Source organism: Eretmochelys imbricata, chromosome 26 (genome assembly GCF_965152235.1).
Source record: "Eretmochelys imbricata isolate rEreImb1 chromosome 26, rEreImb1.hap1, whole genome shotgun sequence".
In the NCBI taxonomy this organism is placed as follows: Eukaryota; Metazoa; Chordata; order Testudines; family Cheloniidae; genus Eretmochelys; species Eretmochelys imbricata.
The window spans coordinates 274,198-301,593 of NC_135597.1; the positions used below are offsets into that span (position 1 = coordinate 274,198).

General features: G+C 46.9%; 1 protein-coding gene across 1 annotated transcript; it reads right to left on the reverse strand.

Annotated features, from left to right (window-relative positions):
* Positions 1-6,055: 6,055 nt before the first annotated feature.
* Positions 6,056-25,454, reverse strand: AP3M2 (adaptor related protein complex 3 subunit mu 2). The gene is made up of 9 exons (XM_077805979.1): positions 25,323-25,454; positions 21,555-21,903; positions 16,441-16,612; positions 15,764-15,901; positions 15,367-15,452; positions 14,311-14,444; positions 9,974-10,181; positions 8,332-8,476; positions 6,056-7,827 (listed from the first exon to the last, which is right to left on the reverse strand). The coding sequence occupies exons 2-9, from the start codon at positions 21,825-21,827 to the stop codon at positions 7,727-7,729; spliced, it is 1,257 nt and encodes a 418-aa protein (XP_077662105.1). The 5' UTR covers positions 21,828-21,903; positions 25,323-25,454; the 3' UTR covers positions 6,056-7,726.
* Positions 25,455-27,396: the final 1,942 nt, after the last annotated feature.

Below are 27,396 nucleotides of genomic sequence, written 5' to 3' on the forward strand. Positions count from 1 at the left end.
TTGCTCAGCTCAACTCTTCATAGCAGTGCTGAAGTCCAAAATGTATGAACACACACAGGACAAGGCAAACACTAATGGGTTTAAGTTGCAGCAAGGGAGATTTAGGTTAGACATTAGGAAAAACTTTCTGACTGTAGGATAATTAAGCACTGGAAGAAATTACCTAAGGAGGTTGTAGAATCTCCACCACAGGAGGTTTTTAAGAACAGGTTAGACAAACACCTGTCAGGGATGGCCTAGATAATACTTAACCCTGCCTCAGTGCATGGGACTGGATTAGATGACCTATCAAGATTCCTTCCACTCCTGCATTTTTATGATTCTATGCTTTTTTATACACCAGCTACTCTTCCATTTGCTTTCCTTCTGACAGACAGCTGAACACTTAGACAAAAAAAAGGTCAAATAGGTAAGGATGGAGCTGTCAGCAGAAAAAAAACCTGTAAGCCTTTTGTACATCACCCTTGATGCCTGGAATAGCCTCCCTGCCCTATATACTCAGGAATGTCACTGAAGACCCTCCTAAAAATTCACACTCTTTTTACCCCTCCCCTTTCACTCCCAAATGTCACCCCTGACAGTTAAGCCATTACACCAAAGAAACCTGTAATCTAAACCATCCACAATGCATTATGTCACACTTACCTCTTGCACATATATAATTTTTCTACAGCTTTTCTTATCATACCACTCAGTTCTGCCACCCTTACTCACATCGATTAAAGAAAAGGAGGACTTGTGGCACCTTAGAGACCAACACATTTATTTGAGCATAAGCTTTCGTGAGCTACAGCTCACTTCATCGGATGCAACTGTAGCTCATGAAAGCTTATGCTCAAACAAATGTGTTAGTCTCTAAGGTGCCACAAGTACTCCTTTTCTTTTTGAGGATACAGACCAACACGGCTGCTACTCTGAAACCTGTCACATTGATTAGTATCACACTCCTCAAGCAATCCCACAGAAATCAATGGGATTGCTCTCAGAGTAAAACAGTACTCAGCATGAGCAAGGCTGGCAGGGTCAAGCTCTTGGCTCATAAGCCCTTCAGGGCACAGACTTTTCTTATCACTGTCAAGAGCTATATACACGTATGGCATTTGCCACTCACTAGTATTGTCTCCTGCTACTCAGTACTCACTGGCGTGGCAAGCCCTCTACAGTAATGTTTGGGTGTTTCTGATCACGTTTCACCAGGATGTGCTCTCAGTCCCACTGACTGCAGGATGCATAGGGAGGAGAGATAGGATGCAGCATAGAGTGGCCTTTGTTGTACCTGTGCTTAATGCCAGAACTGTTAAGGGCAGCTCCTTTTCCAGAAACAGGGTTGTTTGACTTTTCCCTGGGTCAAGTAGTTCTCAATGAAATTTGCTGGAACAGTTTAGTCAGAGTTACTACTGAGAAGGTATAATAGCCCCCAACAGCCATTAAGCCTGTCCTGAACACATGTGCCTGAGTCAGAGATTTTGATTTTAGATCCTTATGTATCCAAATTCCTAAGATACACACAACTTTCCTCTCCTCACAGAGAGGCTTACTCTGGATAATCATGCAATATTACTATTTGAAAAATAATAGTTTCAGGGCAAACAAAGGGAGGAATTTGGCTGCATTCCACTGGGGCTGCCCGGGCATGTTCAAACAGGAATCATTTTAAATTTAATTAACCAGAGCAGTTTGGCCTCCTGGTTTGAAAATGCAAAGTGAAAAGACAGCAGCCTCTCTCAGACTGGGTTACGGAAACCACAGACTATAGAGACAATGCCTCAGTGCAGAGGTCGCTGACTCAGCAGCGGAGCAGGCTTGAGCACCAGGGTTGTTTGCAAAGTCCTGGTCAGGTTCCAGTGCATTTTTAGCAAGGTTCACAGCCTACAGTGATGAGAATATGGAAGACTTTAGAGATTTAATCGAAACGAAACAGCAGAGTTCATCAAAGAGAGATACTTTAACAGACTTACTACAAAAAAAAAAAAAAAAAAAAAAAAAGAGAAGCATCTTGTTCCCAAGAGGTTTAGCAGGGCTCTGGGGTGAAGTTTTCTTTCCCTGAATGCTGGGGTGCAAGTTTATAGATCTCTGTAACAAAATCTGCTAACAGTAAGGAAGACAAACATTCCTTCCCAGACACCAAACCTGAGTCTTGAGACACAGCAGCCGTAGCTTGTAAGAAGCCTGTTGTATTCGTCAGAAAGTATTTTTTAAACTAACATTTCCTTCAATTGTCATCTGATGTGATGGAGCACAGGCTGCCCCTGGACCGGATCTTTGGTTTCTAGTACAGCCTACCATTTAAATGTTGAAGAGGTTGAGATAATTTCAAGGAACATCTCTTGACAGGAAACAACATAGGCTAAACCCTGATACCATATACCAAAACCACCGATAAAACTTACACGATTATTTATTTGCATTATAGCAATGCATAGATGGCCCAAGATCAGGGTCTCATTGTGCTAAATGCTGTACATTCACATGGAGACAGTCCCTGCCAGAAGAGTTTATGACCCAAATAGATGAGAGACAAGGGTAGGAGAAAATATTATCCCTGTTTTACAGAAGTCTCAACTGAGACAGAGATATTAAGTGATTTGCTCAAGGCCACATAGGGAGTCTGTGACAGAGCTGGGGACTGATCTCAGCTCCCCCAGGACCCAATCCCCTGCCTTACCCACAAGGCCAGCTTTCCTGATTTAGTCAAGGTGAGTACGTTAGAAAACATTTCTGTTGGTTAGTGATATATCACAGCTTTGAAAAAAAACTCTGGTGATCCACCACCATGCTCTTCCACCAAAGACAGAGGCCTAGAGAATGGATGGCATTCTGAGATTAGTGTGTTCAGACAGGCCCATCCCTTCCATTCTGGCCTTGGGTGAGGTGAATTCCCTGTAAAAAGCAACCCCCAAAATCATCTCCAAGCCTGCTGGGCCTCAGTTCTCTTGGCACGTGCAAGTCTATCAGCCTCCAGCAGATGTGAAAACATACTATACAATTCCAGTGCAAGACATGAGCAGTGTGTGTAGGACAGTAACTTTGGCCTCATGTTACATTCAGTAAAAAACAGTTCATTATTTGAGTTAGGACCCTTACTTGGCACAGGAAAGAAATACAACGGAACCCCAGAGAGATGCAAATCGCAGAAAGCAGGTGGAAGCCTCAGATAAAGGGTTTGGCATCATATACATTTCCAACTCTATGTTTGACAAGTTACTCACTGGAGGATTATCCTGAGACAGCCCAGGGGCAGAGGCAATGATGCAAGTTTCACTAAGGATACTAATGAAGGACCTCAAGCCAGCTTTGGCAACCATCTCTATGCTGACAACGCACAACCACTCCTGGCCTGGAAAGATAATGGAGCGGCTGATATGAGACGCGATTAATACAGAATTAAAGGAGGGCAATATATAATTAATGCCAGCCAACATGGGTTTATGGAAAATAGATCTTGTCAATCTAACTTGATATCTTTTTTGATAAGAGTACAAATTTGGTTGATACAGGCAATACTGTTGATGTAATACATTTTTATTTCTGTAAGGTTTTGATTTGGTATTGAACGACATTTTATTAAAACTAGAATGATACGGAATTAACATGGCACACATTAAATAGATTAAAAGCTTGTTGATAAGTCTCAAAATGTAATTGTAAAAAGGGAATCATCATCAAGCAGGTGTGGGATTCCACAGGGATTGACTCTTGGGCCTATGCTATTTAACATTTTAATCAATGACCTGGAAGAAAACATAAAATCATCACTGATAAAGTTTGCAGAGAAAACAGAAACTGGGGACATGGTAAATAACGAAGGGGAGAGGTCATTGTGACAGAGTGATCTGGATCATTTGGTAAGCTGGGAGCTAGCAAACAATGTGTGTTTTAATACAGCTAAATGTAAATGTATACATCTAGGAACAAAGAATGTAGGCCATACTTACAAGATGGGGGACTCTATCCTAGGAAATACTGACTTGAAAAGGATTTGCAGGTTGTGGTGGATAATCAGCTAAACAAAAGCTCCCAGGGCAACTGTGGTTAAAAGAGTTAGTATGATCCTTGATAAATACATAGGGGAATCTCCAGTAGGAGTAGAGAGGTTATTTTATTTCTGTGTTTGGTGTGACTACAGCTGTCAAATTCTTGTGTTCATAGTTGAAGGATGTTGATAAAATTGGAAAGGATTCAGAGAAGACCCATGAAAATGATTAAATGATAAGAAAACATGCCTTATGTGATAGAATCGAGAAGCTCGAACTATTTAGCTCAACAAAGAGAAGATTAAGTTTATAAGTCCCTACATGAGGAACAAACATCTGATAATGGGCTCTTCAATCTAGCAGAAAAAGGTATAACACAATCCCATGGCTGGATTGTAGACAAATTCAGACTAGAAATAAGGCATAAATTTTTAACAGTGATGGTAATTAACCCTTAGAACAATTCACCAAGGGTCATGGTGGATTCTCCATCACTGGCAACTTTTTTAACCAAAGATCTGCTCTAGGAATTATTTTTGGGCGGTTCTATCACTTATTACACAGGCAGTCAGACTAGATTATCACAGTGGTCCCTTCTGACTTTAACAAATCCTTCCATTCAATCCAGCATATCAGCCTGTTACATCTCTTGGATGGCTCGTGGTCAGTTTAATAAGGACAAGAGAGTGAACTCCTCATCTTTCTTCCAAAAATCCGTGCCTCCTCCACTGTCTGTCACTCAGGCCTGTAGCCTGAGGAGAGAGGGGGAACCCTGACACCTTCCTTTCCCTCACTCGATTGTGTGCAAATACTACCACTTATTCCTCCACAACAGCTCTAAGACTCAACTTCTATAAGTAGCACTCTCATTCTGACCCTTCTCTTACCTTGCGTACCTCCTCTCCAGTCTCCTTGAAGCCCATGGTGCCATCTTTAGTTGATTAAAAGACAACCTACCATTGGCAAGAGCATTTCCCTGACCTGTCACTGATCACATCGTATTCAACTTCATTTATCTCACCTTCAAAATCTTCCATTACTGTACCCTCTAGCACTTAACAGACCTTATTTCTCATTGCATCACTCACATGCCTCATTACCGATGCTAGCCTCAATGCCATTTGTTCTTCTCCTTTGAGCTTTCTTACCACTCTACTATTGCCTCTGACGTATGGCTCACCCTTCACAAACAAGTCTACAAAGCCAAGACCCGTATCTCATTCAAACTCCTCAAGAACTTCCAGCCCCAATGCCTGCCAAAAGTTTGCCAGCTAGACATTTATTCTAATTAAAATACACCCCAAGTCCTTCTAAAGCCCCACCTTCCTTTCCTCCAACATGTCACTTCCTAGCCATCAGAGTAACCTCATTAATGTTTCCCACCCCTCTACTTGGTGCCTTGTTTGTCCCTATATTCTATATTAGCTTGTAAGCTCCTCATGCAGGTATTTATTTATTTAGATTAAGAACAACAAAAAAATGCCTATGCAAGGCTCTAGACATCCTAAAAAATCATTTACCATACAATACAATGAAATCCCAACCACATTAAAGTAATTATTTCAACAGGAACATAGCCAGACAAGAAACCTACAGAACTCCTTTCCATTCCTTCATCATTTTGGGAAGCACACTCAGCCCTCTCCAAAAAACATATTAAATATATATCTTTTGCAGGATTCCTGGACAGTCCAGGCAGCCTGCAAAAGACCCATCTGATAGCGTTTTTGTAGCGAGGTCACCAAATTCAAGATATCTTAGACCAAGGAAGCTGAATAAGATCTGGAGCCGCACTGAGAATAAGCTATCAGCCACATCCTGTCTTTTATAATGGAGGTATCATGTCTTCCGTTTTGGGAGGTGCACAGCACATCTTTGGGTGCCATTAGAAATAGTAATCCCAATAAATCAATTAATTTCAGCATGGTAACTTGCTGATTTGGGAATAATTCAGATTATTGATACACTGATCATCTCACTGGGGTCCCAATCACCTAAGATCCAGTTAGCATGATCTAACTTCAACCATGCATACCTTCTGCATCCCTTTTGAACCCCAGACAGAACACTGAACACACACAACGGGTAAAATTGACTTTTATTGATACCCTGGAAGAACTGTTACATTTGCACTGAGCATGCTCAGATCCTAGGCCACCCTGCAGTAGCATTCATATTAGCCGCACAGGAATCTAATTCCAAAATGAGGTAACAATCACCCATTACAAACATACATCACACACAGATCAGAGCAGAATGCATGTTATCCCACAGTAGGTGTCACTCCTCTTGGTCACATACACACAGGTTATGTGTGCTTGACTGCACAGCCAAGGAAGCTTTCTGAGTTATGTAGTCATATGCCCAGTAGACCACAGGTAAGTTCTGTTACCCCAGAAGAGCACATATGGCATTTAGTGGCTGAAGAGCACATCATGGGCAACATGGAGCAATATGCACACTGTCCATGTATACATTACTCTGTGCAGCGAGATGCAGCACAGGCTGGAATGGGAACAAATGCGGCATAGTCTCTCATAGGACAGATGACCCCAGAGGAATGACAAAAGAGGCTAAAGTCTATCGGCACAATAGCAAAACAAGGCAGGGAGTGGAATCAAGTATAACAGCCAGGAACATCATAAACATACTAGGACATGGGACCTTAAACAAACACATCAGTGAGCAACAGAACCACCATAGCCATTGTTACAGATAAGGAGAGAGGCATCGCTCTCCCCTACGCTTTGCCAGGACAGAGCCTATCCTCTTCATTTAGCAGCCATTAGGGTTGCCATCATACGTCACTTCACACAGATGCTTAAATAATTGTATATACAACTGTCCCACCTCCCCCAACAAGGGAACCAAGAGAACACTCCCCCGCCCCCCAAAATACTGAATAGAGAAGAGAAGCAGGGTCTCACGACAGTAAGCATGTTCAGATACCCCCATCCTTCAGACATCACAAGGTAATCCCTGCTCCAGTCAGCTCTTGGCAGGGCATAAGGCTAGGTTTAGTTGGGAATTTCCAGTCTCTGCTCAGAGGCTCAAGTTATGTAATGATCAAGAGAGCTCTGTGTAGCAAGAGATAACCAGATTCACTCTTCCAACTTCCTCCCTGCTCCCCTTGTGAACCTTCTGAACAGGCTCCTGCTCCCTCCTTCCCACTTCTGGAAAGGAGATGCCTCCATTTCCCTTTGCCTCTCCAAAGAAATATTCCAACTGACCTCTTCTCACATGACTAATCCTATCTCTCCTTCCAGTTCTAACAAGAATCGCCAGTTAGGGAGAGGAGCAAATTCTAAACCATTAAATTTTGAGTCCAGCTTCTTTAACTGAACCTTGTTCGATCTGCATAGAAATGCTAGCCAACCTAGCAATGCATGGTACGGGGCTCACAAGGGGAGTAGGCCTCCAGAGCGTCCTTTGCCAAGCAGGTTAAAGGTAGAAAGAACTGAGTTGACATATCGGAACCCACATCCCCGAGGAACTGGAACATTTCTCACATTTTCCTTTGCCGCCACTTGAGAACTTAAGACTCAGCTAAAGTTGAGATGGTTTCAGGTCAGTCCTGTTCTTCCCTGTATATGCCATTGCCAATCCACCTGGGTACTGGCATCCCTGGAGGAACTAGAAAAAAGCAAGGGGGCAGCCCCATGGGGGTTGATAGTGGGCAGAGGCTGGATCCAACAACTGGGTACATAGGAAATGAGAAAATGCTTGTGGTTCTTGCCTCACTCTTGGGCTCTCTAAGTTCGGACTTGGAACTTGCCAGCCTTGGTCATGTATTTTATGCCCTTGAACGGTTTGTACTTCTCCCCATACATGTCCAGGCGATTTACCTTCAGCCCTAAAACAAATGAAAAGACAGTGAAACTTTGGGGGTTGGAGGAGAGCTGCAATACTGCCACAGATGGAGGGGAGAGGCCTTGAGAGAGCACAAAAGCTAGAAACAATGTGCAGGCAATACTGGAAAGCAGAAGGAAGGCAAAGGGACATAGACTGCTGGTCACCACCTGCCTCAACTTTGTTAACAGCATTGTTCATACGCGCTGTACACGTCCCTAAAATGCTTTACAGAACTCTAGAGGGGGAGAGTAATTAAGGGGGGCACAGATAAGGGAAACACAGATGGCTGTTCCGCACAGCAATCAGGAGAGACTGTATGAACAATCCCCTAAGCATACACCAGTGTATAGTCCAACTACAGAGACTATTTTAGATGAAGAACCTAGTTATGACACTCACATGGCCCCATATCCATCCAGAAGCACATTCTGCATGTCAGACATATGTTCACCCAGTGCATGAAGTAGAACAGGACTGTCCAGGGTCCAGGCTGACAGCCACTTACCAGAGATAGCCAGCTGCTGAATTTTAAACTGAAGGTTGATGGTGGGATTCTCATCAGGTTTGGATGTGCCAGCTTGAAGGCTCATAGTTCCCTTCAGACTCGGCAGCTTCTGGGGGTTTATTTTCCCTACATCCCATGAGAGCAACTTCAAAGGACAGAAACAAGGTATTAAGATAGATGGATGAAATGATGATACCTTGTAAAGCAGTGGCTCAACCTTTCCAGACTATTGTACGCCTTTCGGAAGTCTGATTTGTCTTGCATACCCCCAAATTTCATCTCACTTAAAAACGACTTGCTTACAAAATCAGACATAAAAATACAAAAGTGTCACAGCACACTATTACTGAAAAATTGCTTTCTTTCTCATTTTTACTATATAATTATGAATCAATTGGAATATAAATATGGTACTTACATTTCAGTGTATGTTATATAGAGCAATACGAACAAGTCATTATCCCTATGAAATTCTAGTTTGTACTGACTTTGCTAGTGGTTTTTAATGTAGCCTGTAGATGAGCTGATGTACCCCGAAGACCTCTGTGCACCCCCAGGGTACATGTACCACTGGTTGAGACTCACTCGTGTAAAGGACCATCCCAGTGAAGGTTTTAAGCAAAGATGCTTTCAGCCCATCCCAGTATTTGGTTCTTCACATTCAAGCCATGAAGAGGATTTAATGCTGCATAGTGAAACTGTGGTCTGATTAAAGGAGCGTGCCCCCCAGTGGCCAAGATTGGCACTGCCAGTGAGACTCCACCTCACTTTTACCCAGCTGGGGCATCAAATGTTCCCTGTAAAGGAATCTGGGCAAAGGGACCCAAAAAAACCAAACTAATAAAAATAAGTATATCCCCTTTGATAAGACCTTATGGGAAGGAAATTTTGTAATCACAGTTCAAGAGGCACATTCCTTTACACAGACCCATAGTCTGACCATGTAGCAATAAATCCTTCTTGTGGAGCATTACAATCCTTGTGGCACCTTAGAGACTAACCAATTTATTTGAGCAAAAGCTTTCGTGAGCTACAGCTCACTTCATCGGATGCATCTTATGCTCAAATAAATTGGTTAGTCTCTAAGGTGCCACAAGTACTCCTCTTTTTTTTGCGAATACAGACTAACACGGCTGTTACTCTGAAACCTGTCATTACAATCCTTGTAACTTCTGTTCCCATCACCATGCAGGAGTGAGTGACCAAAAATCAGGTGTTTTACTGCAGGAGATAATCCCCATCTCCACTTCCATGATATTGCCCATCCCAATTCAGAGGGGGTTGGCTATTTGCTCAGGGCCCTGAGCTGATCAGTCTGCATCACAATGGGCAGAAGCGACTAGTTTTGGCACACTAGATAAGAATTCCTCTCAGTACAGGGCAGGGGGCTCTCTCCAGGTAGGGAAGGCTCTGCTAGGAGTGATGCTCAGCGCCAAACAAGTGGAGACATTTCTTGAGACAAGGAGCTCCCCTCCAGATCTTAGGCCAAAACCCAGAGAAAGCAGTTTATGCAGTTTGGCCACTGTCGGAAGACAGGATACCGGGCTAGATGGACTTTTCGTCTTATGTTATGTTCTTACCAAGAGTGTGACCCTTGTACATCAGGCTATAAGAAAAGTCCCACTGCATCCTTTTTTCTCACCTTTGTAACTGGATCAAAGGTGTGCGTTCCCTGTGAGGGGGTGAGGCTCATGTTCAAGACCCCTTTTGGCATCTGGCTGGTGACCATCACCCCCTCTACAGTCTTTCCCATAGTCTGCTTGGGTCCCACTGTGATCTCAAAGCGTCCCAATGAGCTGCTGTCACGGAAACTGATGTTGTGTTTAACATAGACAGGAATTGCCACCAAGCTGAAACAAAGGACAAGTTACTGCAATTGTAGCCTACATCTCACCATGTTCTATTCCACCACCACCACCCAGGCGCTGCACAGCCCACACTACAAGACATTCCTTCTGCATAAGGAGGAAGGAAATGAGCGTGGTATGGTAGCTAAAGCCCAGACCAGGAAGTCAGGATACCATCTCAGCTCTGTTAACCATATCCTTTGGTAGGTCACAATCTTTCTGTATCACAGTTTTCCACTTCCTCACATTGCAGGTGTGTCAAGCATTAATTATTGTTTGGAACATGCTTTGGGGGTTGAGTGAAGGATGCTGGATTTTCTTGCAAAACGGAACCATGTCAGCAAGTTGCTCTAAGCAAAGGCAGCAGCACTGCCTTGGACTGTGTAAGTGTGGGCACCAATGATACTGCCAAGAATGACCTTGAGCGGATCACTGCAGACTACGCAGCTCTGGGAAGAAGGATAAAGGAGTCTGAAGCGCAAGTGGTGTTCTCGTCCATCCTCCCCGTGGAAGGAAAAGGCCAGGGTAGAGACCGTCGAATCGTGGAAGTCAACAAATGGCTACGCAGGTGGTGTCGGAGAGAAGGCTTTGGATTCTTTGACCATGGGATGGTGTTCCAAGAAGGAGGAGTGCTAGGCAGAGACGGGCTCCACCTAACAAAGAGAGGGAAGAGCATCTTCGCAAGCAGGCTGGCTAACCTACTGAGGAGGGCTTTAAAATGGGTTCACCGGGGGAAGGAGACCAAAGCCCTGAGGTAAGTGGGATACCGGGAGGAAGCACGAGCAGGAGCGTGTGAGAGGGGAGGGCTCCTGCCTCATACTGAGAAAGAGGGGCGATCAGCGGGTTATCTCAAGTGCCTATACACAAATGCACAAAGCCTGGGAAACAAGCAGGGAGAACTGGAAGTCCTGGCACAGTCAAGGAATTATGATGTGATTGGAATAACAGAGACTTGGTGGGATAACTCACATGACTGGAGTACTGTCATGGATGGATATAAGCTGTTCAGGAAGGACAGGCAGGGCAGAAAAGGTGGGGGAGTTGCACTGTATGTAAGAGAGCAGTATGACTGCTCAGAGCTCCAGTATGAAACTGCAGAAAAACCTGAGAGTCTCTGGATTAAGTTTAGAAGTGTGAGCAACAAGGGTGATGTCGTGGTGGGAGTCTGCTATAGACCACCGGACCAGGGGGATGAGGCTTTCTTCCAGCAACTCGCAGAAGCTACTAGATCGCACGCCCTGGTTCTCATGGGAGACTTCAATCACCCTGATATCTGCTGGGAGAGCAATACAGCGGTGCACAGACAATCCAAGAAGTTTTTGGAAAGGGTAGGGGACAATTTCCTGGTGCAAGTGCTGGAGGAACCAACTAGGGGCAGAGCTCTTCTTGACCTGCTGCTCACAAATCAGGAAGAATTAGTAGGGGAAGCAAAAGTGGATGGGAACCTGGGAGGCAGTGACCATGAGATGGTCGAGTTCAGGATCCTGACGCAAGGAAGAAAGGAGAGCAGCAGAATACGGACCCTGGACTTCAGAAAAGCAGACTTTGACTCCCTCAGGAAACTGATGGGCAAGATCCCCTGGGACAATAACATGAGGGGGAAAGGAGTCCAGGAGAGCTGGCTTTATTTTAAAGAATCCTTATTGAGTTTACAGGGACAAACCATCCCGATGTGTAGAAAGAATAGTAAATATGGCAGGCGACCAGCTTGGCTTAACAGTGAAATCCTTGCTGATCTTAAACACAAAAAAGAAGCTTACAAGAAGTGGAAGATTGGACAAATGACCAGGGATGAGTATATAAATATTGCTTGGGCATGTAGGAATGAAATCAGGAAGGCTAAATCACACCTGGAGTTGCAGCTAGCAAGAGATGTTAAGAGTAACAAGAAGGGTTTCTTCAGATATGTTAGCAACAAGAAGAAAGTCAAGGAAAGTGTGGGCCCCTTACTGAATGAGGGAGGCAACCTAGTGACAGAGGATGTGGAAAAAGCTTATGTACTCAATACTTTTTTTGCCTCTGTCTTCACGAACAAGGTCAGCTCCCAGACTACTGCACTGGGCAGCACAACATGGGGAGGAGGTACCAGCCCTTTGTGGAGAAAGAAGCAGTTTGGGACTATTTAGAAAAGTTGGACGTGCACAAGTCTATGGGGCCGGATGCATTGCATCCGAGAGTGCTAAAGGAGTTGGCGGATGTGATTGCAGAGCCATTGGCCATTATCTTTCAAAACTCATGGCGATCAGGGGAAGTCCTGGACAACTGGAAAAAGGCTAATGTAGTGCCCATCTTTAAAAAAGGGAAGGAGGAGGATCCTGGGAACTACAGGCCAGTCAGCCTCACCTCAGTCCTTGGAAAAATCATGGAGCAGGTCCTCAAGGAATCAATTCTGAAGCACTTAGAGGAGAGGAAAGTGATCAGGAACAGTCAGCATGGATTCACCAAGGGCAAGTCATGCCTGACTAATCTAATTGCCTTCTACGACGAGATAACTGGCTCTGTGGATGAGGGGAAAGCGGTGTACGCGTTGTTCCTTGACTTTAGCAAAGCTTTTGACACGGTCTCCCACAGTATTCTTGTCAGCAAGTTAAAGAAGTATGGGCTGGATGAATGCACTATAAGGTGGGTAGAAAGTTGGCTAGATTGTCGGGCTCAACGGGTAGTGATCAATGGCTCCATGTCTAGTTGGCAGCCGGTATCTAGCGGAGTGTCCCAAGGGTCGGTCCTGGGGCCGGTTTTCTTCAATATCTTCATAAATGATCTGGAGGATGGTGTGGATTGCACCCTCAGCAAGTTTGCGGATGACACTAAACTGGGAGGAGTGGTAGATACGCTGGAGGGTAGGGATAGGATACAGAGAGCCCTAGACAAATTAGAGGATTGGGCCAAAAGAAATCTGATGAGGTTCAACAAGGACAACTGCAGAGTCCTGCACTTAGGACAGAAGAATCCAATGCACCGCTACAGACTAGGGACCGAATGGCTCGGCAGCAGTTCTGCAGAGAAGGACCTAGGGGTTACAGTGGATGAGAAGCTGGATATGAGTCAACAGTGTGCCCTTGTTGCCAAGAAGGCCAATGGCATTTTGGGATGTATAAGTAGGGGCATTGCCAGGAGATCGAGGGACATGATCGCTCCCCTCTATTCGACATTGGTGAGGCGTCATCTGGAGTACAGTGTCCAGTTTTGGACCCCACACTACAAGAAGGATGTGGAAAAATTGGAGAGAGTCCAGCGAAGGGCAACAAAAATGATTAGGGGTCTGGAACACATGACTTATGAGGAGAGGCTGAGGGAACTGGGATTGTTTAGTCTACGGAAGAGGAGAATGAGGGGGGATTTGATAGCTGCTTTTAACTATCTGAAAGGTGGATCCAAAGAGGATGGATCTAGACTATTCTCAGTGATAACAGATGACAGGACAAGGAGTAATGGTCTCAAGTTGCAGTGAGGGAGATTTAGGTTGGATATTAGGAAAAACTTTTTCACTAGGAGGGTGGTGAAACACTGGAATGCGTTACCTAGGGAGGTGGTGGAATCTCCTTCCTTAGAAGTTTTTAAGGTCAGGCTTGACAAAGCCCTAGCTGGGATGATTTAATTGGGGATCGGTCCTGCTTTGAGCAAGGGGTTGGACTAGATGACCTCCTGAGGTCCCTTCCAACCCTGATATTCTATGATTCTATGTGTTTGCGGCCTGAAACCATCATTTCTGCTCTTTTTTATACTGTGCAGATTTCAAGGTGCACTTTGCTCAAGCAAGTCTAATAAATGGCTTCAGTGTCTACATTAAAACAGACACCAACATCATTGCATTATGCAATTATTTTACTTTATTTTAAGGAGCCTTGTTAGTGTAATGAACTAAAATAGACAGCAGACACTCCGGCCTACTTTGTCCCAACTGTAGATTACACACCCGCCACTGGGATGTGAACAGAGTTGGCTTGCAGAACTGAACTGAAATTGCAAGGTTATTGCCTCAAAGAGTACAGAGTTTAAATTTAAAAAATAGCACTAGTTTTCCCAGTTTCTCACTCAGCAAAGGAAGCAAGTGATCCTTTTCTAGAGCAATGAGCAGGAAGGGACAAAAGTCCAGATTTTGAAAACCCTCAGTTCTAAATTCCCTACTTACTTCTGAGCACTGACATGATAGGAGAGCAATCGGAAATTTCCATCTGGTGGGATGAAAGAGAGGATCCGCTCTGATTCCCAGCGCTTGAATCGCACACATGGATGGAAGCTGACATCATCCAGTAACCGGGGATTCTGAAATAAGACTGAGTCAAGAAGTCCAAGAAACCAACAAAATTTGTGAAAAGGAATCTGTCCATGCTCTTTCCTCTAGCTCCCTTCCCGTGTCTCACCTCAAGCACCTGCCATGTGGCACACAATACAGTCTCCCATCAGACATGCCAAACCCATGAAAAAAAAACCACAGAAATTGGATGTGGTTTTGGCTTAATTGGCTTGTGAGTTGCTTGTTGGCTAGTTTTTGACGTGTTGCTTGTATTTTTTTGATCGGCTCCCGGCAACCAGGGGCAAGGGGGGGAGAGAGTCAGGGGTGCACAGCGGGCCCACCATAGTCAGAGACTGCATGCCGGGGGGGATCTAGTCACATAGAGTGTTGGGGTTCTTAGGGCTTGTTTTGGCCTTGTTTTGAAATGGGATTAGCTTGATTTTTGGCTTATTGTGAAAGTCGGGGTGCTTACTTACTGCATGAAAGTTGGCAACTGTGTCTCCCATTCTGTTCTGTAGCTCTGTTAAGCTGTTTAATATTTGTGTAATAGGAGTACCTATCGCAGTAATTCTATCCTAGTGTATAAGAAGCCTATCTACTTAGTGATGTCAAACAACTATCCTGATGTGAACTCCTTACAGATGAGCCCTGGGAGAAAGCTGCCTTAGGCAGTGCTACATCTTAGAGGTTAGTAAGTCCACACACTGCTGTAGGTTACTTCTAACAACCACCACCCCTACACTCAAAACTGTAGATGTTTATAGAGATTTTTCTTTATATGCATTCCTTCTTCCTTTCTCTACTTGGAATACCTGGAATCTGTCATAGCTAGACCTGCACCCTAGCAGCTGGTGGCACCTAGGATCCCAGTGAAGGCTATTTGATGAAAGAATACTGCACTTCTTCTATACAGTATCAAGAGGACCTATCACCCCTTTTCTTGAACTTTACCATGAAAGAGAGGGTGAGGTCTGGCATCCCAGTCAATTTAACACAGGCATCAATCACGCCTTGGATTTCAGCTGTAATTGTGGAACCTATAACAGGAAGTAAAACAAAACAGGTTATGGAAGGTAACTGTGGACCTGATTGAAATTCATCCTGGACAAGTGGGGAAGACTGCAACACAGCCTATTCAAACCCTATTCAGGTCTTACAGCTTGAATCCATTGACACTTTACAGAAATGTAAGACTAAACAGCACATCTGAGCTGTCAAAAGGTCAGAATGAGAACAGTTTCCAAAAGCTTCCAGCACTCCTCCCTCCTCTAAGAAAAATACACATCCTCTCCCTCTAGGCACTCCCAGAGAAGGATATCTCAGCCTTAACTGGAAGGAACGCTCATACCTGATTTGTCAATGATTGCATCTATCTCCTCAATCACATCAAAATATGCCTCATTATTGGTGTATTTCACACCGGTCCGTCGCCATGGCACCACTGATAGCTGTCCAGTAGGGAGCTGGTCACCTACATTGGTGCTTCCTGGAAGAGTTAAGGAGACCAGGATGAACAGAAGCAGCTAGCAAAACCCCAGAAAAAGCCCCTGACCTCACCCATATAGAACATTGATTTGTTCCTGAAGTCCTCCCTCTCATTATAGAAGAGCACAGTCACTCCAGTAAAGTCACTCTCCAATGACTCACAGTATGAATTCACCAAGCGTTACCTCTCCTGCCACCCCTCCCACTAACCCCTCATTTGAAAGGAGGAGGAACAGCCCACTTAGGAAACCAACCCTGGCCATAAAGTCATTTCATGGATCCGACTAGAGTGCTGGACAATCCATTGTGGGCAGATGACTTTTTAGGTAAAAGGAGATCCTATGTCTAATGTTAGAAACTGGACTGCCCCAATGCCAATATGCTAACATGGCCTCCCTTACAGCAACAGCTACGCTAGAGGTTAGGAGGATTTGGTCAGACTATCAACTTCTCCTCCTCCCTCCCCAGCATTTGGAATCACTTCAGTAGAAGGATCATCACAATGACTCAACCCCTTACCCACCCCTCACTCCCCTATACCTGTAATGGTATTGACAACAGTTCGCAAAATGGTGGGGGGTTTTATCAGCTCCTTCAGGATATTGGACTCAGTAGCCAATGGGAATCCATTGTCCAGCATCTCCTCCAGCACCTCATAAACCACCACAACATTGTCCTTGATCACTACCTCCGAGCAGACACCAAAATAATCCTGTATGAAACAGACACAATTACCCAGCTTCCCCACTAAGCATATTCACAAGAACAGCTGTGAATTTTAACGCTGCTAAAAGTGAGAGACCAATGGGTCTGATAATTAGCCAAGTATTAGAGCTTGTCTTCACTTGAAATGCTACAGCAGCACAGCTGCGCCACTGGAGTTGTGCCACTTTATTCTTCAGTATAGACACTACCTACACCAACAGGAGGGGTTCTCCCATCACTGTACATAATCCACCTTCTCCAGAGGCAGTAGCTAGGTCGATGGAAGAATTATTTTGTTGACCCAGCACTGTCTACACCGGGAGTCAAGTCAGATTAACTACGGCACTCAGGAGTGTGGATTTTTCACACACTTAAGCGACATAGCTAGGTTGACCTAACTTTTTAGTGCAGACTAGGTCTTAGATATGCTGCTTTTCTCAAACATCCTAATCTTCACCTGCAGGACTCTGCAGTCCCACTGCTTGTGGGGAATAATCCCCTCTTGATGCACAGCTATTCCACTTAGTTTTGTTACTCACACTGCAAAACACATACAGTATTATTATACTGGTGTAAGTCACTTCAGTTTTTAAAGAAAGTTGTAAGTTATTTATACAACGTCTCTAGTATGGGGGAAGGCTAGGGGAGAGCTGGAAAACTACAGCAAGCTGATTTTGATGCTGTTTGTCTCTACCTGGTCGTGTTTTACAGGGAAACGCATTCACCAACTGACATTTCTAAAGTGCCTCCCTCCCACATTACTCTCAGTCTTTTCACCCCAATGCCCTTTCCGATTCTTATATACTGCCAACAAAACCCAAGGTAACTTGAATGGTCTGCTAACATTAGGGCAGAAACCCAGCGCACAATCTTGAGAAGTGGGTAAAAGGAGAAACCTGTAGCATGAATAATAGAAGATCCCCAGCTCAGCATCTGCTTCAGTCTCTCGGACTCTCAGTGACAGTTGGTACAGCTTGGCTATGCTTCCTTCACTGTTTCTCACTTCCCACCCACACACGTATTTAACAGTATTACAATTTCTGGTCAGAGCATAACAAATCAGGCTGTAAGCCTATCAAATCTTACCAGTTTAGCAACTGGGATGGGAGATCTCCAACAAGGAAGTAGTGTTGGTGATTTAGCAGTTCCCTTTCATTCAGCACTAAATCAATGCCACAGCTTGATGCTAGGGGCTGTGCGTGGTTTAAGAAGTCATCTTTCAGTAAAACCAAGCTCCTGATCATGCGTGCTTATTAGAAATCCAGTGCATTTTACATAAAAGCAAGAGTGTTACTAAGCTATTTTGCCCAAATTCTGATGTGTGTAACTACATCCTGCCTACCTAATTCTACCCCACCCACAAATATCAACTGAAGAGATGATTCTTCTTTTCCTATCCTCAACTGTCACATAGTACCTGTGTGGTGTTAAGCAGCTAACATGTGCCATCCAAGAGACGGTTGCATATCAGTAGGGGTTAAGCCATTATACATGCTCATGCATATTTATTTTATCTATACACTGGCAATGCTTTAAACACAAAAGGATGATGCAAATGACAAGTATTATCATCTGTGAAGTTTGTGAAGCACTCTGGGATACTTTGTTATGAAAGGTACTACAAAATGTGAAAATATTGTGACAATATATTTGCCCTGGTGGTGTGTGTGTCTATCCAGGGCTCTTATACAGCTAGTACGCAGTGAAGTGCATCTGCACCTCTTTCTTGTTCTTTTCTCATTCTCCAGATTCTAAGTTTTCACTTAAAAAAAAAAAATTCAGTGTCCAGCTACTATGGTTGTTGAGACAGTCTTGAAAATGCAACCTGAGTAACTAGTGCAATAGCCCTGAACATGCTTACACAATCTGTGTCAGCCAGCCTCCCAACCCAGGTTGTCAGACAGGGGCTTGCACTACTGTGCTAAAAACAGATGTTGTAGACATTGTAGCTCAGGCTGGAGCTTGGGCTCTGAAGCTTAGGGAGGGTAGTGGTCTTCACAGCCCAGCCTCAATGTGCTGTCAACACAGCTATTTTTAGTAGGCAGTACAAGTCCAGTGCAAGTCTCCCAACCTGGGTTGGACGGTGCTGCTGCAGGCTGTGTAGACTGAGGTACACTTGAGATGTGTGAACTGCCTCATTCATCTGAATAGGCAATAACTCAGACAGCCAATGATAACTTTGATACTTGAAATATTAACTATTTCACTGCTCATCAAAGCCTGTAAGGAAGAAGCGGGGGGAGGGGAGAGAGAATCATAGCATGACCATCTGGATAATGTACTGAGAGTGACTGCTCATTTTGGCACTGCTGTGAGCAAGCTTGAACAATACTGCCACTTCTCTCCAGACCCCACAACCAAGAAGGAGCCAAGTCCAAAGAAAAGAGATCCCTAGTAGAGCCCCCAGAAGACAGCCAAGCTCAAGCAGCCTCCTGAGGCACATGAGCCTCATGAATGGGAAGCCAAACATGAAGAACCTAGCAGAACCCATGGGTGCATTCTCTGTCTGAGGGGAAGCCAAGCACAAGCCCAACAAGCAAGAGCAATCATATTCTGAATAACCTGCACAATCTACTGTAAATAGCAACTCATAGACTCCAAGGCCAGAAGGGACGGCCATGATCAAGTAGTCTGACCTCCTGCACAACACAGGCCATAGAACTTCCCCAAAATAATTCCCATAGCAGATCTTTTAGCTAAACATCTAATCTTGATTTAAAAATGGTCAGTGAGGGAGAATCCACCACTATCCTTGGTAAATTATTCCAATAGTGAATTACGCTGTTAAAAATGTACACCTTATTTCCAGTCTGAAATTTGTCTAGCTTCAATTTCCAGCCATTGGATTATATTGTACCTTTCTCCGATAGACTAAAGAGCGTATTATCTAATATCTGTTCCCCAGGAAAATACTTATAAACTGTAATCAAGTCATCCGTAATCTTTTCTTTGTTAACCTAAGTAGACTGAGCTCTCTGACTCTATCATTATTATAAGTAGGGTGACCATATAGCAACTGTGAAAAAACGGGATGGGGTGAGGGGTAATAGGCGCCTATATAAGAAAAAGTCCCAAAAAATGGGACTGTCCCTATAAAAAAGGGACATCTGGTCACCCTAAATATAAGACATATTTTCTTATCTTTTAATCTTTCTCATGGCTCTTCTCCAAGCCCTCTCCAATTTATCTCCTCTGGGAAAGGCTTGGAAGAGTACCATCAAGTTTCATGCTCCACCTACCAGTCTGATCCCTGAATCTACCTAATTTCTATTCCCATTCCTCACCCACACCTCCCAAGTATGAATTCACGTGTCTGACTATAGTGCTCAGAAGCAAAACATACATGATAAAGAAGTCTGACTAAAGGCTCCTATTTTCTCTCTGCTGCTGTAACTCTGGTCATGGGACACCTCAAATCCTGACCACAGGATTCAGAGCTTTGCAGGCAGAACATGATGTCTGCCTTCCTTCCCCAGATTGCCTGAGGATCCCACTACTACTGTACTCTGAATATTAACAACTCTCTGAGGCAACTCTAACATGACTCATCTTTCTGTGAAACAAGATTTGTACTTTAAATTCAGTACAGGAAACTCAGAGAAACCAAATCCAAAGATAACACTCAATTATCTGAAAGAAATACAGTTAGTCGTCCAAATTCCTTCTGAGGGAGAAAAGTCCAATCAGAACAAAATTAGATTCAAAAAAATCACACAGGAAGCAGCTCCACTTTGGGATAAATGTATGGTACTGGTTACAGCCCATACAATGCCATAACCCTTGCAAATATAAGTTGATCCTGATGTCTTGTTTTTCTAGTTATGAGTGCAACTGCATCTTGACTGGGAATCACCTCGCTGCTGATCCAGTCCTGGTCTTCTCACGAGCAGAGTGACAATTATGGGACACAGACAAAAGAGGAAGCAAATTACTGGTAACTTAACAGAGTTCCTTTTTTTCTCCCTTTTGCTTTTTTTTAAAAAAAATTAAATATAACCATAATATCACAATCTTTCAGAACTTTTGTATGTTTCAGTCCTCCATACTCATTACTTCACTGCCACTATAATCGATAAAATAGAATGTCCTGGTGAAAAAGAAAAAATATTCAGTTACAAAGAAACTGACAAAGTCAGCTCCTTTAGGATCCAAGGCAGGATTTAAGTCCTAGATCTGCAAAGGTGAAAGGCTACTGAGTTAACTCTCAGCACTATCTAATACCCTTTCCCACCCTGCAGAAGACCCTGCAAACCCCAGAGTTGTTAATTATCATGTTAGGGTTATTTTGGAAATTTGTTTTATATGATCTTAAATGTCTATTTGTTTGCAGGTACAATTCAAGTTCACTTTGATTTACTGTATTAAGCAGGAAATGGCTGAGGACTGACTAGGTGAAGTATCATCCATGCTCTGCTGTGAATCTCCAAAGTTGATATCAGCCAGTGTGTTTGAGCTAACAGTCCCCAGTTCTACATGTCAAGTGACAGGACGTTCTCAGAGGCAGGCTTTGGACTTGAAAGAGATCAAGCTTGTTGATTTTTAGGCCATTGTGTGAAACCCATCTCTTCTTACAGTCTTTTGACTTGGCAAGCGCATGAAGTGGGGTGCAACTGCACTGAAAGAGCTTTGCCTTTGCCTGAGTTCTTGCTGAAACAAAAATGATCTGTTGTGTTAAATTGTGTACATGAATTCAAGGAATTGTAGTTGAGCACATTAAACAACTAAATGCTAGAGACCTAATTTATAAATCCACTTTTGTTGGTCTACACCAGCGAAGCACAGCATGTCATGCAGAGAAAGGACACTGCTGCGAAAAAGCTCATTATGGCAGTTCCTGCTGAAAAACAGAGTATTGCTGTAGGACGATCTTTGCTATTATTATAAGACGGTGTATGCACCAATGATAGATAAATACGAAACATAATGACAAAATATCCTGTTTTTCTCACCTGGAAAGTGTCCACAACCCGATGTAAGAATTCAATGACAAATAGGGGTGGCACTTCTGTCTGAATCACTGCCACGAAAAAAATCTTATGACGATATACATTCAGGAGGTAGTGATGAGGTGTGGGGATCACAGGAGGTACATTTTCTGCCTCTGTAGCCCTCTCCTGTGCTTCAAAAAAGTAGTCACAAACAGAGCGGCTGACAACACTTTTCCAGTGCTTCTCCAGAAAAATATCCCCTGAGGAGTTAATCAGGAAGAGGCTGTGAATCATGGTTGAACCAAAGGAAGTCCAAGTGCTGGAAACACTTTGCCTACCCAATAGGACCCCGTTCTGCAGTAGTTTGATCCTAGAAAACAAAATGGCCCCTTCAAGAGTTGATCTTTGATGCTATTTAATTTTACAGAAAGTAACAACATGCACACACTTGAATTTTGTAATTAGACTGTGTGGAGGGAACATAGTCTTGTGTCTAAAGGAGTCAAGAGACCTCGATTCTGCTCCTGAGACCGTCTCTACACTACAAATGTTTTGCCAAGGTAACTATACCAGCAGACCCCCTAACGCAGATGCTACATATGCCACCAGGAATTTTTCTGTCAGCATAACCCAACACCTCTTTGAGTGATGACAGGCTTCAGAGTAGCAGCCATGTTAGTCTGTATCTGCAAAAAGAAAAGGAGTACTTGTGGCACCTTAGAGACTACCCAATTTATTTGAGCATAAGCTTTCGTGACCTACAGCTCACTTCATCGGATGCATTCAGTGGAAAATACAGTGGGGAGATTTATATACACAGAGAACATGAAACAATGGGTGTTACCATGCACACTGTAACAAGAGTGATCAAGTAAGGTGAGCTATTACCAGCAGGAGAGCGCCGGGGGTGGGGGGAGAGAACCTTTTGTAGTGATAATCAAGGTAGGCCATTTCCAGCAGTTGACAAGAACATGTGAGGAACAGTGTGGGGGGAGTAGGAATAAACTTGGGGAAATAGTTTTACTTTGTGTAATGACCCATCCACTCCCAGTCTCTATTCAAGTCTAAGTTAATTGTATGCAGTTTGCAAATTAATTCCAATTCAGCAGTTTCTTGTTGGAGTCTGTTTCTGAAGTTCTTTTGCTGAAGAATTGCCACTTTTAGGTCTGTAATCGAGTGACCAAAGAGATTGAAGTGTTCTCCGGCTGGTTTTTTAATTTGTTAGTCTCCAAGGTGCCACAAGTACCCCTTTTCTTTGAGTGATGTTAACCGTGCTGACAGGAGCACTCTTCTGTTGGCATACACTGTATCTGCATTGATACTGGAGTTTTGCCAGCACAGCTAAGTGGGCTGTGTGCGGTTTTTTACATCCCTAACCAACAAACCTTCATACCAGAGAATTGGCCTAATTGTGCCACTGACTTGTTGGGTGATACTGAGAAAGCCACTTTCCCTCTATACCTCAGTTTCCTCCAGCTTTAAGACAGAGATAATGACATCACCCCAACACTGTAAAACATGTTGTGGCCCTGGATGGAGAGATTCTGTACAAGCCTGTGCATTCCCCATGTAGCCTCCTCCCATTTGGTCAACACCAAGTCACAGGGGGTGGCTGTCTGGGGCCATGGTTTTTTGTTTGTTTTTTTTTTAAAAAAACATAATTTCCTCCAGGAGCTCTCTCCCGCCCTATGTGGTACCATCACTCACTGCAGCTAAGCTACAGGTAGCCCTCAGTGGGGGCCACATGGCTAGGAGGGGCTGCAGGTCTGTGGCGTGACCGCTGTGAGAGCCGGGGGGGGGGGGGGCTGTGGTGTGGCCGCTGTGACAGCTGGGGGGGGGGGGCTGGGGCCTGGCCGCTGTGACAGCCGGGGGGGGGGGGGCTGTGCCCTCGGGGCAGGGCTGTGGCGTGGCCGCTGTGACAGCCGAGGGGGGGGCTGTGCCCTCGGGGGGGGCTGTGGTGTAGCCGCTGTAAGAGCCGACGGGGGGCTGTACTCTCGGGGGAGGGGCTGTGGCGTGGCCGCTGTGACAGCCGAGGGGGGGGGCTGTGCCCTCAGGGGGGGGGGGCTGTGGTGTAGCCGCTGTGAGAGCTGGAGGGGGCTGTGCCCTCGGGGCGGGGCTGTGGCGTGGCCGCTGTGACAGCCGAGAGAGGGGGGCTGTGCCCTCGGGGCGGGGGGGGGGGGCTGTGGCGTGGCCATTGTGACAGCCGAGGGAGAGGGGCTGTGCCCTCGGGGGGGGGGGGGGGCTGTGGCGTGGCCGTTGTGACAGCCGAGGGAGGGGGGCCGTGCCCTCGTGGGGGGGGGCCGTGCCCTCGTGGGGGGGGGCCTGTGGCATGACCTTTGTGACAGCCGGGGGGGGCTGTGCCCTTGGGGGGGGCTGTGGCATGGCCGCTGTGACAAACGGGGGGGGGCTGTGCCCTCGGGGGGGGGCTGTGGCATGGCCGCTGTGACAGCCGAGGGAGTGGGGCTGTGCCCTCGGGGGGGGGGGCTGTGGCGTGGCCGTTGTGACAGCCGAGGGAGGGGGGCTGTGCCCTCGTGGGGGGGGGGCCTGTGGCGTGGCCGCTGTGACAGCCGAGGGGGCCTGTGCCCTCGGGGGGGGGGGGCTGTGGTGTAGCCGCTGTGAGAGCTGGAGGGGGCTGTGCCCTCGGGGCGGGGCTGTGGCGTGGCCGCTGTGACAGCCGAGAGAGGGGGGCTGTGCCCTCGGGGGGGGGGCTGTGGCGTGGCCGTTGTGACAGCCGAGAGAGGGGGGCTGTGCCCTCGGGGGGGGGGGGCTGTGGCATGGCCGTTGTGACAGCCGAGAGAGGGGGGCTGTGCCCTCGGGGGGGGGAGGGCTGTGGCGTGGCCGTTGTGACAGCCGAGGGAGGGTGGCTGTGCCCTCGGGGGGGGGGCCTGTGGCATGGCCTCTGTGACAGCCGGCGGGGGCTGTGCCCTCGGGGGGGGGCTGTGGCATGGCCGCTGTGACAGCCGGGGGGCGGCTGTGCCCTCGGGGGGGGGCTGTGGCATGGCCGCTGTGACAGCCAGGGGGGGGCTGTGCCCTCGGGGGGGGGCTGTGGCATGGCCGCTGTGACAGCCGGGGGGGGGCTGTGCCCTCGGGGGGGGGGCTGTGGCATGGCCGCTGTGACAGCCGGGGGGGGGCTGTGCCCTCGGGGGGGGGGGCTGTGGCATGGCCGCTGTGACAGCCGGGGGGGGGCTGTGCCCTCGGGGGGGGGGCTGTGGCATGGCCGCTGTGACAGCCGGGGGGGGATGTGCCCTGGGGGGGGCTGTGGCATGGCCGCTGTGACAGCCGGGGGGGGATGTGCCCTGGGGGGGGCTGTGGCATGGCCGCTGTGACAGCCGGGGGGGGATGTGCCCTGGGGGGGGGCCTGTGGCATGGCCGCTGTGACAGCCGGGGGGGGGGGGCTGTGTCCTGGGGGGGGGGCCTGTGGCGTGGCCGCTGTGACAGCCGAGGGGGGGGCTGTGTCCTGGGGGGGGGCCTGTGGCGTGGCCGCTGTGACAGCCGGGGGGGGCTGTGTCCTGGGGGGGGGCCTGTGGCGTGGCCGCTGTGACAGCCGAGGGGGGGGCTGTGTCCTGGGGGGGGGGGCCTGTGGCGTGGCCGCTGTGACAGCCGAGGGGGGGGCTGTGTCCTGGGGGGGGGCCTGTGGCGTGGCCGCTGTGACAGCCGGGGGGGGCTGTGTCCTGGGGGGGGGCTGTGGCGTGGCCGCTGTGACAGCCGAGGGGGGGGCAACCCCCTGCAGCCTCCGGGACTCGGCGGGGGAGGGCGCTAGGGACCAGGAGGCCGCAGGGCGCCACTCACCTCCCAGGCCCGTCCGGCTCCCACCACGTCCGAACGCTCCCCTCGCCTTGGCGGCGACAGTCCCCTCGGCAGCCCAGCCAGCCCCAGCCCCGGAGAATGGCCGCGGCAACACTCGGCCACCCGCGACGCGACGCGCCCGGGTCGGTGACGCCCCGAGGCCTCTGATTGGGTGACTTGTGCCCCGATTTACGACTGATAGGTTGCGAAAGGGCAAATTGCTTACGACAAGAACGACGTTAGTGCACTGGCCTCTGATTGGTGTATGCCCACGGCAGTGAGCTATGATTGGTGCAAACTCTAGGACGGCCCCAGCAACGCCCCGCCCCTTGGCTCAAAGTGACGGGAGTCCGCCAGGCCGACAGAGGGCACGCGCGAGAGTGAGCGACCGCGTGCTCTGGGTCCTGCTGCACAAAGAGAGCGTTTCCCCCGGACCTCCGCTCTCCCAGTCCGCCCCCTCCCGGCCCTGGGCGCAACGCGGGAGCCAGCTGCGCTCACTCGCTCTTCCTTGCCTTTCTGCACCAGTGGTTTGGGCTGCGCCCTCCCTGCTCAGAGCGGAGCTCTGCCCCACTGCCAGCCAGCACCTGCCAACAGAGTGCCCCCTGCTGGCTGTAGGGGCGCAGGCCAGCTCTCCCCAGGGGCGCACAGAGCCAAGGGCAGGTACAGAACACTGCACTGCGGCCCAATCAGGCCTCTGGACAGGCGTGCCAACCAAGCAAGCACAGCTCACACAGCCAGAGATGAACAGGCATTCCGCAAGGGTGACCAGATGTCCTGATTTTATAGGGACAATCACGATACTTGGGGCTTTGTTCTATTACCCCCTCATCCATGTCCTGATTCTTCACACTTGTTATCTGATCACCCTACATTCAGCATCACTCAGTGTGGCCAACTCCAAGTGCTCAACAGTCACAAGTCAACTCCCACCCTCAAACCATTTTTTTAAAGTGGGTGCTTTTTCTTCACCTCATTTCTGAGCCTTCTGCAGGTGCTCAGCTCCTGGTTTCAGATTTCTCTCTGTAAGCAGGAGGTCTGGAAACTTCAATTTTTTTCTAGAGGTAAATGAAAACCAAGATTCTCATATAGTCATAGCCCTCCAGTAGCGGGGTTTTAAGAAAAAATATCACAAGCGTCAGTAACAATGGATTCACTATAGTACCCAAAGGGCTGAGTCATGTATCCTAGCCCTATGGTGCTGGATGCTATAATCACCCGAAGAAGAGCACTGTGTAGCTCAAAAGCTTGTGTCTCTCATTAACAAGTTGGTCCAATAAAAGATATTACCTCACCCAACTTGTCTCTCTAATAATCACATGTAATAAGTGACAGCCTCAGCCCCCAAAAGCTTACAGTCTTGGTTAGTGAAAACATGCAACAGCTGGAGAGGTTGCACGGAAATAACCTCACCTTGTTCTGGTTATCAGTCTATCTCTCCTGGTGGGCGTGGGCAGCTCAGACATAAGAGCAGCACAATGAGAAAGAAACCCAGTAACAAACTCATAGCGGAACACACAAACTAACTGACTCCCTTCCTCTCACCCCCATTTCTCTCTGTGGGTGTCTGGCTGGCCAGCTGGTTGTTCCTACCACTCCCATGCTATATCTCTTCTAAAAAAGAAAAGGAGGACTTGTGGCACCTTGAGCTCATGCTCAAATAAATTGGTTAGTCTCTAAGGTGCCACAAGTCCTCCTTTTCTTTTTGCGAATACAGACTAACACGGCTGTTACTCTGAAATATATCTCTTCTAGTTCCACATTGTCTAGGCCTTGTTTTCTCCTGTTATGCTTGGATCTGGAGAGCGCTCCCCAGAAGTGTTTCCTCCTGCTCATGGAATATGGCAGATGCTGTCCCATTAACACTGACAAGAACATCTGTTGCTCCACACTCAGATCTGGGAAGAGAAACATGCTGTTGCTTTCGGACAGGATGTCCTGTTGCTCCAATTTTAGCAGTCCATCTCTGTTCCTTCATCAAAAGCTAAAATAAAAGCACCTCCATTCTTTCCAGTGTCAGTGTTTCCTCCCATCCATATTCTGAAATATCTCACCACAAATATAGTTTTTTTCTCAGTAT